The following is an 18,476-nucleotide window of genomic DNA, read 5'->3' as shown; positions in this document are numbered from 1 at the left end:
GCTGCAAATTCACTTCCAAGAAAGTGCATTCATGCAGATATGCTTTGTCTTACTTGTGCCTAGCTCCTACTTAAAAGTTAGTTTAATGAGACTTTCAAACAGTTGTCTCAGGTCAGTTGGGCTTTTTCTCTTCGACTCCTACATTTCATGAACAGGAAATCAAAGCTGTTTCAGATACACTAGTTAGATGCTAAATCTAGAAACATTGAATTGAAATAATCAAAGGAAGCCATGTAAACTTTCCAGGTGTTTTTTATTTAATCAATATATTTAGAAATAAGTGCTCACCCAGATGTGGCGTTGGGATTGTACTGTCTTTATCCTCTCTGTTTTCTCTATCCTCTCTGAGGAATTCAGATGAAAACGATAGGATTCATCTGATCAAATATTGATGTCTATATGTGATATTAGCTCAGGTGAGATACAGAAATCTCACTCTGGAGAGAAACTAGCAGCATGAAGAAGAGAGTCCTCTCCTCTGAAAGATGTCTAAATAAGCCATGTGAGTTTTGTCCTAAAATTTCTCTCTGTAGGCTATAAAGGTGGTCTGAAATGAGTTGCATTATACATGAAATAAACAGCGAAAGTGTATTTCTGTTTATGGTCTAGGCAAGATTTTTATATCATATTGCTGATAACCTGTATATAATAGTAGAAATTATGGATATCTTTGTCTTAACCAGCCTCTCAGACGGAGAAATTACTGATGCAAATCTTTTGTTTTGCTTTTCCAAGAGTTGTTAAATGTAAAATTATCATTAACGTAATGAATTGTCCAAGTCTGATTGCTGGAGTTGTATATATTTCCAACTGTGTTCCACTTTCCTTAACAAAATGAAGAAGGAAATAATTGATGAGAATTAGGTTTCATGAATGTGGTTAGATAAGCCCAGACTTGAAGGCATAAAAAGATTCCTTTATTGTGGCAATAAATAGTCTTGCACCTGTGCAGCCTGTTCCTATTGCACTCCTGTGCTGTTGTAGCTTTTCCTGAACAGGTACTTTTACTTTCCCGCTTCCTTAATCTTCAGTGTGCTGTGACTGGGCATTCCCCATGTTTTTCTGTCAATATTGATATTTTCCCAACAGTGGTTCCTGTTAGCTAGAATAGAATCGATAGCTTGCTTTTTATGGTCTTTAAGACAGCTTACAGAATGAACGATCTGTTAGGCTAGTTGGGTTAGCCTTCTTACTCCTGCTGTGTCTAAATAACATTAGTTCAGCTGAGAGGCTTTTGAAAATACTGAGGACTTAATTTTTTTTTTGCAGTTAGGTATCCATGTTATTTCTGTAGCAAGGTAAGTGTGCTAGGTTACTGTTGCTAGTGTAGTGTTTAACAGAGCACCCTTAAATACCAAGGGACATCTGGCTCCTTAGAAAAGCGCTGGCAACCAGCTCAGCTCCCTCTGAGGTAAGGAGCACCATAGCTGTGATTGCAAGGTGTTTAGAGGAGTAATGTATTGACTGTGTCCATTCATGTACTGCAGGATTTTTTTTTCCTTTGAGATGAAGCTGCCTCAGCCAGCAGAGATTTTTTCTACGTTAATGTGTCATTGGACTTGTTGGAAGAAAGATAGACCAGAGGTGAATCTTGTTTTGCTACTCACAGCATGCTTTCTCAGTTTTTTGTGAATTTTGATAGTGAAATAATCAAGAAACTCTGGAAACTTTTTTTTTTTTTTTTTACACCCATAGAATGAAATTACAATGATTCTGTGATTGATGGAGACATGCGTTTAAAAATAAGCATAATTGTCCATTTTGTTTGGAAATTGCAGGACTCTGAGGATTTGTTTCTTTATGTAAAATTTAATAAGCTGTATTTGTGATAGTGGGAAGTGTGCACACCAGTGTGATGGAGTTCATATTTCTTGTTTTATATTTTTCTTTTTTTATCTGTCTCTGTGCTTTGGTGTGCCTGTATTTTTCTGGCTGCCAAGAAATGACATATAAGCATGAAGGTAAGAAGTTGCAGATTAGTTCATTTGATTGCATTACAGGGAAATTCTTCTTGGTTCAGTTTCATGTTTGATTAACTACTTGAAAATAAGGTAAATCCGACTCAAACTGTTAAAAATATGAGTGTTTGTTGAATTCTACCTATATTATCTGTGTATCACTATTTATTCATAACATTCTAAACCTATATTTATTGAGCAATAGACTTCGATAGAAGTCTTAATATTTAGTTGTAAAGACATAATGCATAATCTTACTTTAAAATTACGTCAAGGCATTGGTAAAAGTCTGCATGAAGAACACTTGCCATTAAGTATATGGCAATAGTCAGTGCAAGTTAGAATTTAAATCAATACCTTTCAGCAGCTGACATTACTATTTTCTTAGTCATCATTTAGAAGTAATGATTCAATATGCAAATAAATATAACAGAATATTTAAGTTGTTAATTTAGAATGTTCCCACGTTTTAAGAAAAGCTTGAGTGAAAATAATGCATAGTTACAAAAATCCAGTCACCAGTAAGTATTGTACATGTTCATATGTCCTTTTCAAAAGCTAATTTGATTTGGCTTTTGAGCTATATGTGGAATCTTCCTAGAAGTCACTATATTTATTTATGCCTTATTATTTATTATAGCATTTATCAACAAACTTTGTATGAGTCAGATGTCTCCATTTTTTTCCTCTACAGCTGTTCCCTTATCAGTCAATTTGTTGTGGTTTGGCTATGAATCACTTGTAGCTAATTGCTTCGAATACTAGATGATCAACAATAAAAACAGCTATTTTGTAATTATCTGATGAAGGAATTCATACATGTGTGCTTAATATACAATGGCTTAATACCATATCCCTACTGCTATGGAAAGTATCTGCTGCACAAAACAACAAATATGCAGCTTCTCTATAGAGGGAGAAGTCATAAACAAACAAATAAATGGTTCACTTTTAACCCCAAACATTATAGCCAGGCTGTAGCATTTAACAGTTTTTTACTTTTGACACTCCTTGAAGCTTTGGAATTTTTCAATGTTATGGGAAATACTAATTTTCTTAGACAATTCCCTCCCATCTAATAATTACATATGTTATTTATTAATACAGGTACATTAATTTTCCTTAGGCACTGTTACTGGTGAAATGTTTAAATGTATATCTTTTGTCAAAATGGCAGCATTGCAGTCAATATCTTTCAAAATCTATATACATTTATGTAAAATCAAAAACTTTTATACTGTTTTTCATTCCTTGAAACAGTGTGTGGGGTGTATCTGCATGCATACTGAAAGGAAGATATACTTAAGCTGAGTTATCTACGAAAGTTGCTGTAGCTTGAGGAATAGCAAAAAAACCCCCGCATAAGTATGAGGAATTTTATCCTCAATTTAATCTGATCTGCTGTTGATCCTCACGGGTTTATAACCTCTATGTCCTATCTATGTTAATACACTAGCATTATGCCCTATGACTCCTATTCACCTTATTAGTACCCAAGCCTATATTTTATTGCAGGCTGTGGTTGAGCTTTGCTCAAGCGTGGTTGTCATCCTTTTGAGGCCAAACAGCTTTGAAATGAGAGGAATAAACAGAATCAACCATTCCATAATCCTCTAAGCTGCTGGTCCTCACCTGTGGTCCTCCAAAATGCAGGATAAATGTTTTGTGCCCAATCCACAGGCAAGCTAGTATGGGCAGAAGAACAGGATACAAAAGTACTGATACAAAAATCTGTATGCAGCTTTGTTTTGGGTTTACTCTTAGCGTCTTTGACTAAAAGGTTTCTGCACTGTGGAATGAGGATGCAGCTTTCATGAAAGTCTCTTCATTTTTGTTTTGCTGCCCTCATCTTCTTTACTTCCATGGAGTTTACCTTCATTTTTATGAAGCTGTATCTGATCATCTGTTTGGAATCAGAAGAAATTCTTCCTGATGAGATGACCTGGCAAAAGTATTGCAGATTTGTTTGCCTTATAGCCTTCCTTGCAACTTGAAGGTAGCACAGTTTGGTTAGCCCTAGTTTCAACTCCCAGTATATACTTGGTGTATTGCTGTTAGATGATTGTAGGTTGCAACCAGTATTCAGCATCCATTGGTCAAGCAGGACAGAATGGTGCAGAATGTGAATGCTGGAGGGGAGAATTACATGATGCCAAGGAAGTGTGTCTGGTGCTGTGGACACAGTTCTGTCTAGTCAAAGCATCGTAGTGCTTCCCAGAAAATGGAGATAACAGTGATATGTCTTTACAGGGTTTTAGTACTATAATTCTCCTCCATTTCTTTACTTGTGAATAGACTAACTAGTAACTTTAGTGATCCAGTAGCCTCGAAAAGGTAGGTTGGTTTCTAAAATTGTTGAAAAGCCTTTTTTCTTCCTTGTAGCACCATATTTATCTGTATGGATATGTAGAATCATAGTCTATTTGGAAAAGACACAACTTTTTTTCTTCTCTCTTGCTAATGTATGAGCATATAACATCCTTTCAAAAGGAGTTTCTTGTAGAAGCAGTTAATTTAAAGATGCAGCTGAACAAATTTCTTAAATTATTATTTTAAGAGCTCATGTTAAGTGCATCAATTAGATGGTTCAGGATAGTGCCTTGAAGCTGTCTTCTGTAGCTTGAGTGGGATTAGCTGTCCTGTCATGAAACAAATGTGGAGTTGTTTAGTTAGTCACAGTAACAAGACTGAGACCTGGTGGACTGTGGTAACCTGGGCTGCAGCCTATAAATGCAGTGCAGCATATCCCAACTAGCTTGAGTTTACAGTGCCATTTCATACAAGGTAGAGACTTTTGGTTACTGATGGGAGTATTGTTGAGCCAAAGGTGTATTTCAGGTGTTAGGGGGCTTAGTGAGAAAGTGAAGACAATGCTTCTTCCATCTATTGGAAGATGTATAAAGTTAAAGATAAGTCCAGAAGTCAGCAGTGAATGAGAAATATTTGGATCCATTGTGGGACTGGGCTTTATGAGTAAAATAAAGCCTTTCAGTACCTTGAATGGTACCATTCAGCCACTTTGGCTTTGGTGAGACGTAAGATGTCTGATGTTCTGAACTAATAACAGCTGATCAAATTTTTCATCCGTTTGGGCTAACTTAATGAGCAGGGCTGTTATCCTCTCACGTACAACCTCTGCTTCATACTTGTTAAAAAAAAAAAAAAAAAAAAAAAACTAACAGCGAATCAAGGTCTGTGATCCAGCATCATTGGTGCCTTTAAGTATAGAGATAGATGGGTTTTCCTTCATACTCCCAGAGCTACCTCTCTCCACTAGCCTCCCTGGCTAGGATGTTTGATAACTTTATTCCTTTCTTCCAACAATACCCATGTTTTTCTTCATTTTCCTGTTCCTCTGACTTTGGGTGGGCTATCAGAGGTGCAGGTTATACTTCATTATATAAAGGTAACTGTGGAAACACTTGTTTCATGTGAAAAGTAATGGGAATGTTTTCTATTAATTGATAACAGTTAACTTTAATGTTATTTTGGAAGGAAAAATACTTGGGAAACTGTTTACCCTGTTAACTGTCTAAGCAATATATTTATTTTTTGAACAACAGAGTTTTCTGTAAACAGTTGCTGCTTTCTCAATATGTATTAGCGAGCTGATAGAAGGGGAAATCTTGAAGGGTGATAAGATTACTGTAGTTGTGACTTACTAAAAAACCAGTATTTTTCACAATGAATATTGTGCTGTTCACATATTGTCTACTTATTTTCACTAATTTTCTGCAAACATGCATTCAGTGGATTATTTTATGGGCAGTTTTTAAACTCCGCATTGAAATGCCTCTTTCCCCTAAGTTTATGTATATATTTTTTTGCTTAGTCATATTGATAGTGGAAGAAACTTTGAAAGAAGTTGAAAATGATGGTATTGGAGAAATAAATGGAAAGCAGCAGTGCATACTTTTAAGTAGAATTTTGCACAATAGATATTATAAATTAATTTGACTTTTTTTTTAAACTAGTATGAATGACAAACTTTGTTCCACATGACTCTTCAAAATATGTTTTTCCCTTTTGGTACCAAATCTTACATGTTACATCATAGTGGATTACTTCCTTCTTAATAGCTATTACACTCCTCCATTGTTTTCGAAAGAATTTTGCAACATCTATATGATTTTGGCAACTGTGTTGTCTACTTGTACTAAAGCATTATTGTACTGGCAGTTATGTGCCATGTGCAGTTCAATTCTTGGAGGTGCTTAGGCAAGCAATTTTGAAAAGGTAACTAATTTACTGGGATTCAGAGAATAAGGCTTTCAAAAAAACCTTCTTTTCTTCCACTCTGTAAAGGGTTATCTTCCCAGCCACCCTCGTTCTGGGATTATGAACGCATCCCACAGTTCTTGCATGAATGAGTACGATGAGATAATTGGAGTTAGAAAGGTTTCTCAGATAGAGCCCATATCCTTGTGGTTATGAACTCAGGTATTTTAGAAATAAAACTAAAATAATGGTCAGAGAGGCCCTGGCTGCTGCTAACCAGGTTGTTGAGGTTTTCTGTTTTGTTAGTAACTAAGAAAAACTAACTTTTCAGAGGCATGTTGTGGAGACATTTTTTGGATTTGATGAAGAATCCATTGATTCAGAAACATCATCTGTAACTTCATATAATACAGATAAAACAGACAGGACACCTGCAACACCAGAAGAAGATTTGGATGATGTGAGTAGTAGTTCTTATCTTCTACAAAAACCAACATGGGAGTATAAATGCAAATATTTTTCAGCTATTTTGCCACAGGAACTCAAAAAGATTTGACAGGGAGGAGTTTGGTTTTGTTTCAAGCCCAATAACATATATACAGTCATTGCAATAGCATTAATGAATAAGCCGACATTCTGCCTGACAGACTTGGTAGGATATTGGGCCGAGAAATAAAATTGTTTTTCTCAAACCTTTTCTTAGTAGTCAGAAGAAGAAAATGAACAGGCAGGTTGCTTTGCCAAGAGTAAATAGTTACTACACAATAGTTTGTCTTAGAACCTTATAATTTATTTGATTGTTTTGCTACAGCCAGGATTTTTTTTGCTGTACTTAATGTGGAGAAAGGCTTTTGCAAATCATTAAGGCTTAAATGATCATAGGTAGTAAATACCCACTGACATGTTTTGTCTGGACTGTGCATTACACAGTGCAGCTGGCCTACTTGCAGTGCTGAGGACAAACATGAATTAGACAATCTTTTCATTTTTCTTTCTTGTTCACCGACTTTTGCCTTTTACTCTTCAGTCAGAACTTTTCATCCATATTCTTGGCCAAAAATATCCTTTTAATTTTTTTCTAATTATCTTGTTTATAAAGGCTTCCCCTTTTGCTAGGTTTAATATCTAATAATGTTACAATCTTTTTCCTTGAAGTTTGAGTTCCTGGAGCAAAAATTAATTAAAGGAAGGAAATTTCTTGCCCTCAGGATTATAAGAAGACCTCGAAAGTGTGGATGGCAGTTGTTCAAAAGTCAGAAGCAAATTAAGACATAAAAATGACTTCATATTAAAAAAAAGAAAGAAAAAAGCCATTTTATGGCTTTTGAAATATAACCTCTGTCTTTGTGTGCTTGGTGCTGGTAAAATCATTTTATCCTGGCACAGTAAACACAAAGAGTAAAGTGCTTGCTACTGCATGGCAAGTAGGACCCCTTCTGAACTGTAGCACTGGAGGTGCTGAGGAAAGTGGTACACAGAGCTGTTCTCTCTCATCTTTTCCCAGTCAGTATCTTGCCCTTTCTATCTATTGCTACCTTTACATATAAATTTATACTGTCTTGAAATTATAAGATAGATACAGTTACTAATCTGTGCATTTCTGTCTCACCTTGAAGTCATCTTTCCTTCCACTTCTACTTGTGTGTTGTTATTTTTTAAGCCTTTATTGAACTTTGAAACTCAGTAGTTTTTTTTACATGCTGTGTGTATTTTATCTGTACATACACGCACATTATGTATATATTTTTCTTTACGCACAAAAACATTTTTTTTCCTCTTCATTAAGAACACACCTAAAGAAGAAGCTGAACTAAGGTTTTGCCAGCTAACAAGAGAGTATCAAGCTTTGCAAAGAGCATACGCGTTGCTTCAAGAGCAAGTTGGCGGAACCCTGGATGCAGAGAGAGAAGCAAGGGTAATTTTTGACTGAAATTGATTTTTAGTTCTGAAATAGTTGAAAAAGCTGAAAAAATTCTGAATAGCAGAAGATGTCTTTGCAGGTCACTAAAGTGCAAAACACTAATCGCATTACAATGTTTCTGAGGATTAGAGAATGTTATCAGTAAGGCAACTACTTATATTCAGCTGGTGTGATCAGAACAAAGATATTATACTGTATTCTAGCACAATATGTTACAGATTTCAGAAGTAAGAAACTCTTAGAAAGATATCCCAGCAAATTTGCAGTTTGGATAGTAACATGATGGATTTAAAATAAATCAGGGAATAGGTTGTAACAAGTACTTCTATTATATGAGTATATTAAAAATCTGATCCATATCTGATGTGGGGAGAATTTCCCTTCAAGTGTTTTGTAGAGTGTATGAAATCACAAAGTAGTTGGGGTTGGAAGAGACCTCTGGAGATCATCTGGTCCAAGCCCCCTGCTCAAGCAAGGTCACCTACAGGAGGTTGCCCAGGACCATGTCCAGTTGGGTTTGGAGTATCTCCAAGAATGGAAACTCCACAACCTCTCTGGGCAACCTGTTCCAGAGTTCAACCACCCTCACAGTAAAGAAGCATTTTCTTATGTTCAAATGGAATTTCCTGTGTTTCAAATCGTAATTTGTTTTAAAAATTTCAGATCAAAAAAGTATTCTTCAGCAAAAAGTACTTAATCAACTCTTGTTCCTATTAGATCAGCATGTGCGATTGATACTCTCTGAAGAGAATTTATTTTTATCCTCACAGCAAGGTCTGTACTACAGGTATTTGAGATATGAGACTGACTCGTATTCTGTTTTCATTTATTTACCTCTCAACCCTTCTGCCACTGTTCTACTAATCACTCGCTGTTTAGTGCAGGGTTGAGGTTAGCAGAAGTTATGCCATCTTCCACTCTGGTTTTACAAGCTAGTGAGGAGAGGAATCGCTCCATAATGAATTGGTGAGCCCTGACTAATATTTTCAGTCTCCAGATCTATCTACTGAACAGCAGATGAACAGCAGTGGATAAAAGGGCTCAGATTACTAAACCCCAAATCTCTCTGCTCTATCACAACTTCTTGCAGGTAGGGGAATGTCCAGAAATGTAGCGTATGGGCCACCCTCTATTATAATGGCTACTGTGATCAGAGATCAAAACATGTGTAACATCCAAATGGGCAAGTGATAGCCATAGGACTGGGAGCTTCGTCACCTTTGCCTCATGTCCTTCATTCTGCGTGAAGTACAGCTTGAACCTATATTCCTCTTCTGAAATGGCTTCAGATGCTGGATCACATCAGGACTTGATGACACCATATACCACATGTAACGCAAGATTACTTGAATCTTGTTGTCTTTGAGCTTTTAATATTTATAGATGATATTATTAAAATGTTTTTCATTTCACTCTCAACTTTGCTGGAATTGCATGTACATCTGAATTATCCAGATTATTTGTTTTCTTGAGAGATTTCAGTTTCTTTTGAGGAGTTTGGCCCCTGCTTTTTTTTTCCTCCCCAGATTGACATTGTGTTGAATATGTATTGCATATCCTTTCTTTCTAGAATTGAGCTACCATTGTTCTAGCTGAGAGGTTTTGATTAATATTTTCCAGACTTTTATCCCTCTAACAAAAAATGTCTTGAGAGTTGTCCAGTTGTATCAGTCTAGAGAGCAAGTGTTCATGTTGGGTTTGATATGTCATGGAGTAATATCACTAGGCAAATATTATACTAGACATACAATATATATTTTATTTCTTACAATTATTATATAGATGGGATTAAAATTTTAAAGAATTAGAAATGCTTAATGCAGTGGTGTTTTTAATGCTATTTAGCTGATGGGAATCTAAACAGAAAATTTTATAATAGACATTAACTAGAGAGGAAGGTATAATAAGCAGGACAAAGGAAAAAGTGGTCTTGCTACTGAATATGGCCCAGGACCTGGTGACAAAGGCCACAGAAAAGGCTGAGGTACTCAATGCCTTCTCCACCTTGGTCTTTACTGGGAAGACTGGCCTTCAGGGACCCTAGGTCCCTGACACCAGTGGGAAAGTTGAGAACAAGGAAGACTTACCCTTGGTGGAGGAGGATCAGGTTAGGGAACATCTGAACAAACTGGACATGCACAAGTCCATGCGACCTGATGGAATGCACCCATGATTGCTGTAGGACCTGCACGATGTCACTGCGAGGCCACTTTCAATTATTTTTGAAAGGTCACAGTGATTGGGGAAGGTTCCTGAGATCTGGTAGGAAGCGAATGTCACTCCTGTCTTCAAAAACAGCAAGCAGGAGGATCTGGAAAACTGCAGGCTGGTCAGCTTCACCTTGATCCATGGAAAGGCGATGGAGCAAATCCTCCTGGAAACCTTTTCCAGACACATGAAGGACAATAAGGTGTTTGGGAGTAGTCAGCATGGATTTACAAAGGGATTTACGTGATGGGGAAATTAAAGAAGATGGAGGTAGACTCTTTTCAGTGGTATCCAGTAACAGGACAACAGGCCTAGGGCAATGGGCACAAACTGAAATACAGGAAATTCCATTTAAACATAAGAAAAAGCTTTTTTCTTTTTTTAGTGTGAGGGTGATCAAATACTGGAATAGGTTGCCCAGAGAGGTTGTGGAGTCTCTGTTCTTGGAAACATTCAAAATTCAACTGGACAAAGTCCTGGTCTACATGCTCTATGTGACCCTGCTTTGTGGAGCGGGGTTGAGCTGGATGATCTCCAGAGGTCCCTTCTGACCTCAACCTTTCTGTGACACTGAAACATATTTAAAAGTTAGTAAAGCCAACCACCTTTTCCTGCCCCCCCACACTAAAAGAATGCCCCTGAACCCCCAAACTGTAGAAACTTGTTACATGTTGTGACTTGTTACATATTACCGCCTTGTTTCATGTTACCTTCATCGTATTGTGCCACCACAGCATTTTGCTAATAATACAGGAAAAACAAGATTTTAATGAGATTTAAAAAGTACTGGTGGGAATGGACCCTATTTATCGCCAAGGTAAGAGATGCTGCTGGCTTAGAATGATTAACAAAATATTTTAAAAATTGTGTATTGCTGGATTGCTGGTGGTTATTAAACACACGTTGCTCACTTCACTATTATTTCATCCACATCATTTCCTCTGGCAAGCTTTTAAAATGAATTTATGGAAAGGGTGTATTTGTGAGAGCAGAATTTTTGTGTCTTTGTAAGCAAAGCCTTTCAGAGGAGAGTTATGCAAGAATGCAGAGTACTTGACAGTATCTAGAGTAATTTAGAGCTAAAAATGTTAGTCTATTATCCCTAGCTCCAGGATTTAGGAAATTCAGAGTTTAATTTAAAATGGTTCGTGTTTTGTTTCTTCAAGGTTGTTTGAAGTGGTTCTCAACAGATTTTTTTTTTTTTTTTTTTTTTTTTTTTTTTTTTTTTTTGTGAAATGCACTTCCTGTATAGCCAAATTATTGCTCTACAGTTTTGCTAGAGTTCTCGGTGTCTTACAAAAGTCTAATCGTATTAAAGACCCTCTTGCTAAATGGGGAAACTGAGGCAGGTAAAGGACTAAGGGGAGATCATTTCTCAGTCTCATTGCAGACCTAGAGATAGAAGTGGGTGCTCTGATGGCACAGGTTACTGCTTTCGCATGTTAGCATGTCATGACGCTTAAACTTTTTTCTTTCCCTCTGTGATGTATGATAACAGATAGGAAGGTTGAAGAACATTTATGGCAGTACCCCACTAAGTGTCTTTTGGTTTAAATAGGAGGAATTACTTTTTCCCTTGCCATTGCTGTGGCCATTTCTAGTATTCCTTAGGGCTGATATAATGTTAACAATATCATATAATCACGGCTGTTTTTCATTTAGTCTCAAGGAAGAGAGTAAATTTTGTCTTTAAAAAAAAAAAAAAAGAAAAGAAACCTGTGGGAAACATAATTGCATTTACTATTAAAGTAAGTTTTCACAGGCACTCATGTATTTGACAGTTATATGAAGCTCTCTTATATTTCCTTTGTGTTCATAGGAAGAGAGGCATTGGTATGAATATTTTTGGTAATATCATTTTTCTTTTTAATCTTGCAGGCAATTGCAGAATTTTCCTTTAGTAGATTTTGGAATAATTGCTTTTTCTTTTTAACAGCCTTTCTGGTCTTTTTTTTTATGCTCATATAAATCCGTCATTTGACAGAGGCTGAAGGTTTTCAGTAGGTAGATTTCTGTGTTGTTAGCTTTGTAGGGCCAAATGGTCTGGTGGAATGAACATCTACTGTTACTTTTCGATGAGGTTTAGGGTAAACCACAAAAGCCAAAAATGCGGAAGGAACTGCCTGTAGGAATTACTGAACTGCCTGGGTGAAAGAGTGCCTGAAGTAGGGTGAAAAAGTACTTGCTGTAGCTCAAGCAGCCTCAGCATTTGCGGGTCACCAGAGAGAGATCCTTTGTTTGGTACTCCTTTTGTTTAGTACCTTGTGTGATCCAGCTCCTTTTGGGGTACCTCTGGACCCAGTAGGCAATACCTACTTGATAGGTTAAGAATCATATAAAATGAGGGAAACTGAGTTGGCGTATGCTGTTTTTGGGATAAATGAAGTATTTTGGGTCAATATCTATTATTTGCACATAGGCCTATTTAAAAATCACAGTTTAAATGGTAAAAATTTATTCAGTTGTTATTGCAATTCTGTCTTGCCCTTTTGTCCTTAATTGCCTTGAGTTACTAAAGTTTACAAATAGCTTCTTTCCTAACTCTGCACCCCCCCTCTCCCCCCCGGGGAGAGCTTTGTCACTGTATATGTGGTGATGATAACATGTTTTTAGTCTAGGAAGAAAAATGCTGCTAAACTGATGAATTTAAATATTCTGAGTCTTAAATACATTAGCAGTTATTTTAATAAAGAGCATCAAAATGTGACTGGATGGCCCATGAGTGGTCAGAAAATATTCTTATTTTGATTTTGTGTGTTTTATCTGCCTCTCTATCTAGATGTGCATGCATATACACACACTTTTTAATTTTTTTTTTATTCCAGACTCGTGAACAACTGCAAGCTGATCTTCTCAGGTGCCAGGCAAAAATTGAGGACCTGGAGAAAGCTCTAATAGAGAAAGGGCAGGTAACAGGCTCTCTTAATGTCCTCTACCACATCATTTTCTCCCTTGCATGCAGTGGTGCCCTTGCCATCTTCATTGCTTGCTGGTGTGTTAGTGTGACTGATGCAGCTTAGTTACTACTCCAGCAGTGGAGTGCTCAAATAAAGGAATGTATTAGGTAGCCTAGAAAAATGCCATTAAAGATGAATTTGCTAACATACAATACAGCAGAGTGTAATACGCTAATCACATATATGTGCATTCTAAATACTGCTCCCATTATCATTCAGTCCAGGCATTTCTCTTATTTCCTGTTTTGTTTGTCTTTGCATTAATTTCAATGAGATGAATAGTCTACATCTCCGCTGGAGAATATTTTTTGTACTAAGCCTAGAAAAATTGGAAAAAAAAAAAAAACCTGTTCCATACACACTTTCAGCTGGAGAAGTGAACTACTGACTGTGCCTGGTTACTGGAAACCACTTGCAGGGTTGCCCTCTGGGGCTCAGATTCTCTGAGGACCCAACTGCTTTCAAATTTCCATACTGTCATATAGAGTAAAATCAGGCCTTATGCTTTGGTATATCTGGTAAATGCTTAACAAAAATGTGGCCACTGAGGCATATTTAATAACGTCTAGGATCTTCAGGAAGACTGCTTAGAGTTATGAGAGTGCATTTAAAAGATGATCAGTTGCATAATTGCAAGGACATGCTGAGAAAATTGGGGAGTTGTTATTTTATATATGCTTTATTGTTTCAAATAACAATTCAAACATTGCAGCTAGTATGTGGTAATAAAATAAGGCATATCTGTCCATAGATACACATTTGAAAGACTAATGGTCCTGTAACACCAAATAAAAGCAACTTAGGAATAATACCAGGTTAATGATATTACCATTTTTATTGTTTATATATATTCTTTGTATGATAGACTTTCTGTAAGATTCTGTATAGGTGCAAAGTTTTTTGGACCACATTCAAATTAAGGATAAAAAATTTTTATGCTAGCTACCACACAAACCTCAATTTGCTTAGTAAATTATATGTAAGCAAAATATTACTAAAGGTGTAGATATCATGTTACCTGAAAATGATGGATCACTGAGGTTTTGGAAGACGTAGTAGAACTGAAGGCTACCTGAGTTCTACTAGTAACATTGTAGTGTGTTGATAGAAGTGCTGTAGGCAATTGCTGTGTAGTTGAAAACATTAACAAAATAATTGACTAAAAGGGTGTAAAATGTAAATACTATGTAGGTAAATAAGATAAGTGAACATGGATACACATGTAAGAAATTGTCTGTGACACTTGTTTCCAGAAAGGTATGTCAAAGGTATCCTTGGAAATAGGAATTTAATTAGTTATTACTTTATGAGATTCTTAATCACATTTACAACTTTGTATCTCTCAGTAATCCTGAGAAGGAAGCAGAGATGTGACAGGGAACAATATAATTGTCTCTAATGAGCTAGTTTGTACACTGAGCCTTAGTTTTTCATAGGAATGGTAAAGGTGTCTTCCTGGGAGCTCTAGCACCTGCTCAGTTTTCCTAACCTGTTAGTACTTACATTCAACAAAATAAATGGTTGTGATGATAAACTGACTTCTTTGTGCACTATGTGATTTTTTTTAACTGTTATTTATTCTCTGCCATTTTAATGGTGGTGGTGGTGATGCTTAAATAATACTCGTGAAATGATCATTCAGGGAGTCAGTCCCTAAAATAATTTAAAAAAGGAAACAATGAACTACGTGATTCTAGTGCATTATCCCAGGAATTTTTATTCACATTTTACAGCTAGGCAACAGAAGTGGCAAAGATCTTCATAGTTTTCCTGAAGTCAAATTCACAGCAGAAGATTAGAATCCTGTTATTAAAAAATGATTTAAAGTTTAGCTCCTAAAATTTATGTACAATTTCAAAATAAATGTCAGTTGCTCCCATTAATCTCCTATCAGCTCTGTCAGAATTCCCCTAAATGTAAAATAAGACTAACAGTCAACTTCTGCAAAGTACTTTGTAGTTCCTGCATGACAAACATTGTATCAAGAAATTGTTATAAAATATTAATAGTAATCAATAATAAATCTCAGAATATTAGAGTATATAATCTGCCAGATAGATTTTTGGAAAGCTCAGCACTTTCCATGGCCCTGTATGCATATAAATCTAATTCCACTGAAATGAAGGTTTTTCTCAGAAAGTCAACTTTGAACCAACTTTGTTTGTTGAAAAGGATATAAAAGTTGACTTTCAATCGGGCAAATTAAGTCAATCTTTTCCACAGGTGTGAACTACAGTAGTTAAACCTGCAGGTCTGCTTTAACAGTTGAACCTGCCTCCTACATGCAGTTATTGCGCTATCCATCCGAAGTCTTTGACTGTAACTGTTTGTCCACACCTTGAACTTAGTAAAATGCTAATTAATTTTGTTAAACTAAACGTTGGATTTTATCATCAGCATTCTTCAGTTTATTTCAAAAACTCCTGACAAATGTCATGTCTTTTTAACTACTCATTTTAGTACATTATTTTTTAGTACTTTATTTTTAGTATCATAACTCTAAAGAACTTGTTTACTACATGAAAGTTAAAATGCACTTGCCTATTCTTCTATATGACTGGGAAAAAGTGAAAGAACAGTAGTATGATAACCGTAGTGGACAGTCAGTAGAAATTCGAACTTGGAATTTTCAAAAAATGCTAACTGGAATAAATATTATATCAGAATGTTTTGGGTTTTTTGATTGAGGTTTCAAGGCAAGTTAAGGGATTTTGATATCCAGATTTCATTAATTTCTGGTGGGATATCAGTATGCAAATCCATTGCTGACAAAGAAGGCATCACCCTTGATACTCTACTAAATACGTTTAGATTGCAAGTATTTTTTTTTCTAGTTTATCTAGATAAATCATTTTGTTTAAAGTTATGTCTCATGCAAATGCATGATACTATTTTAGTAAACTCACTAGAGCAAAATACTTTTCTGTACAGACAAAGCAGAGTGAGTTTTGGTAATATAATCCTTTAAATCTGAATGTCCAGCAACAGCTGGCAGTGAGTTTTTATAACGTGGGTCTTTAGAAGGATAATTGATGAGGCTTTTGAAGCCATGGAAAGACCATAAAGAAAGATCAGCTTTGGAGGAAGCGATCAAATGGAGATACAGAGTTTTCAATTGGAAAGGAATATTCTTATATCCCTTTCCTTCCTCCATGGCCTTGAATTCCATATCCTGAAGTGGATGTATCAGCCTGATTTGCCCTTTTAGCAGAGGGCAATAAACTACATATCACCGAAGCCTATTTTCACTCCCTTTAGGTAATTAAATGTTTTTCTTACCTTTCCTCCTTGGGAATTGAGTTATATAACTCAAAATGTGATGATCCTACAACAAAGTTACGAACTCTTTGCAGTGGAAAAGGAATAGTTTTGAATAGCTATTAAGCTAAGTTGAATAAATAAATGTTATTAAAATAAAATATCATAGAAATGTTAATATAATTATGTTCATCCACAGTCGCTATATGTACACATTTTTAAAGTAAATGCGTAGGTGTAAAGATTTAGGAAATGGGAGACACTGTTCCAGGGAAAGAAAGACTTTTTATTTTCTCCTTAGTTTCAAATGCTATATATCCTTGAAATATTTATGATGGCTTTGATATGTGACACTTTTTATATTTGAATGTGCAATGATGTCTGAAATCTTCTAATTATTATGGTTATTGTTTCTTCCTCTATTCATCAAAATATGTAGAACTGTAATCTTTTTAATCCTCTTCTTCTCTGATAGGATTCAAAATGGGTAGAAGAAAAGCAACTGCTTATCAGAACAAATCAGGAGTTGCTAGAAAAGGTAGGTATTGAGAGTCTGGGAATACTTCCGCAGTTGTGGCCCTTTATCATAAAAGGAATGGCAAGAAGAAATGAATGTGCTAAGTACTGGAACATCAATATGCAAATCACTTTATCTCTCTCCAGAAACAAATTCTGATAGTGTCTGATTAAAGTACCAGTATGCTCTTGTATCTTTTGGGAGTGGGAACTACTCTTTACTGTGGAATTGCATGATGTGTGGCCCACTGTGGGGAAACAAGCTGGCTGATGTTTTTGCCAAAATACAGTCTAAAATACTTACTGTAATGTAGAATCCTTGTATTTTACCAATTATGCAAAGATAAATATTGTCAGCTAATAAGATTGCCTGCTCACTTCACCCTTCCATTTTTACAAAATTTTTACATCATATTAAGTAATACTGATTGATTTTAAGACTGTTACATCATTTACTTGCTAAGATGCTTGGTGACTTCATAGAACTGAGCATCATCATTTTTCACTGATGCTGATGAGAGAGTTAGCAAGTGCTCAGGATGTCAAAGAACTATCTTTGTTAATTAGTAAATTGATATTAATACAATAGAAATAAGATAACCAAAGAAAAATCCATTACTAAAAATATCTACAGCTGGACTTTAGTAGACATATACATGGGTTTTATAAGCACCATACTACAGCATGCCAGGTGCTACACATCTGTTTACTGTCATATAAATAAAGTTCCCTCAGTTAACCTACGCAATAGAGGAAAGTTTGCATAACAAAGAGCTGATTTTGAACTTCTGTTTTGTCATTTTTAAGGTCCCAAAATGCAAATCTGGAAAATGAAAAAGTAGGCCTTAACGACACTCCATTGTTTCATTTACTGCAAAGAGCAAATGCCAGGTTCTCTAAAAGGGTGTGGAACTGGCATCATTTTACAAGAATAGAGTAAACCCTAGGAAAGAAACATGGCTTTTTGCTTTGTTCTTCTTTTTGTATTGAGCAAAATGCTTACAAATCGCATTCATGGCTTTGAGTTTGTTGTTTGGTTTTCAACAAGCTGGTTAATCTTTTAAAATGAAGGGAGGTAATGCTTCCCCAACAGTCTTGAAACAGCGCTGTTCAGATTTGTCAGCATAGTGACACTTCCAAGAAGTATGGAACATTAAGTGCTAGCAACTGTGTTATTAAAAATAAAAAAAAAGGGGAGGGCAAGGATAAATGAGAACAGTCTACCCAAAATGTTATTCTCATCTAGTTTTGTTCACCTGATTTTTAAAAGAAAAGTTATATCTCTTAATTTGTTTAGATGCATTCATATCACTCTTCATACTGGCTTTCAGATGATTATTCTAAGAAGTCATTGCCCATTTAGCAGTTTTTGCCAGCTTGTGAAACAAAAAAGTTATTTTCTGATGGGATGTTCCTTTCTTATTTCCAAGACAAGGTCAA

The 18,476-nt window shown here is 35.9% G+C and overlaps 1 protein-coding gene across 1 annotated transcript in view; it reads left to right on the top strand.

The window, feature by feature from the left end:
* Nucleotides 1-18,476, top strand: part of JAKMIP1 (janus kinase and microtubule interacting protein 1) — a 131,962-nt gene that overhangs the window by 74,350 nt on the left and 39,136 nt on the right. The window contains exons 10-13 of the mRNA XM_026122004.2: nt 6,508-6,636; nt 7,963-8,091; nt 13,131-13,214; nt 16,996-17,058. Coding sequence (XP_025977789.1) covers nt 6,508-6,636; nt 7,963-8,091; nt 13,131-13,214; nt 16,996-17,058 — 405 coding nt within the window. The remainder of the gene's footprint in view (nt 1-6,507; nt 6,637-7,962; nt 8,092-13,130; nt 13,215-16,995; nt 17,059-18,476) is intronic.

The sequence above is a fragment of the Dromaius novaehollandiae genome, chromosome 4 (genome assembly GCF_036370855.1).
Source record: "Dromaius novaehollandiae isolate bDroNov1 chromosome 4, bDroNov1.hap1, whole genome shotgun sequence".
In the NCBI taxonomy this organism is placed as follows: domain Eukaryota; kingdom Metazoa; phylum Chordata; class Aves; order Casuariiformes; family Dromaiidae; genus Dromaius; species Dromaius novaehollandiae.
The sequence above is the reverse complement of the archived record's forward strand: the minus strand, read 5'-3'. Positions and strand labels throughout refer to the sequence as shown.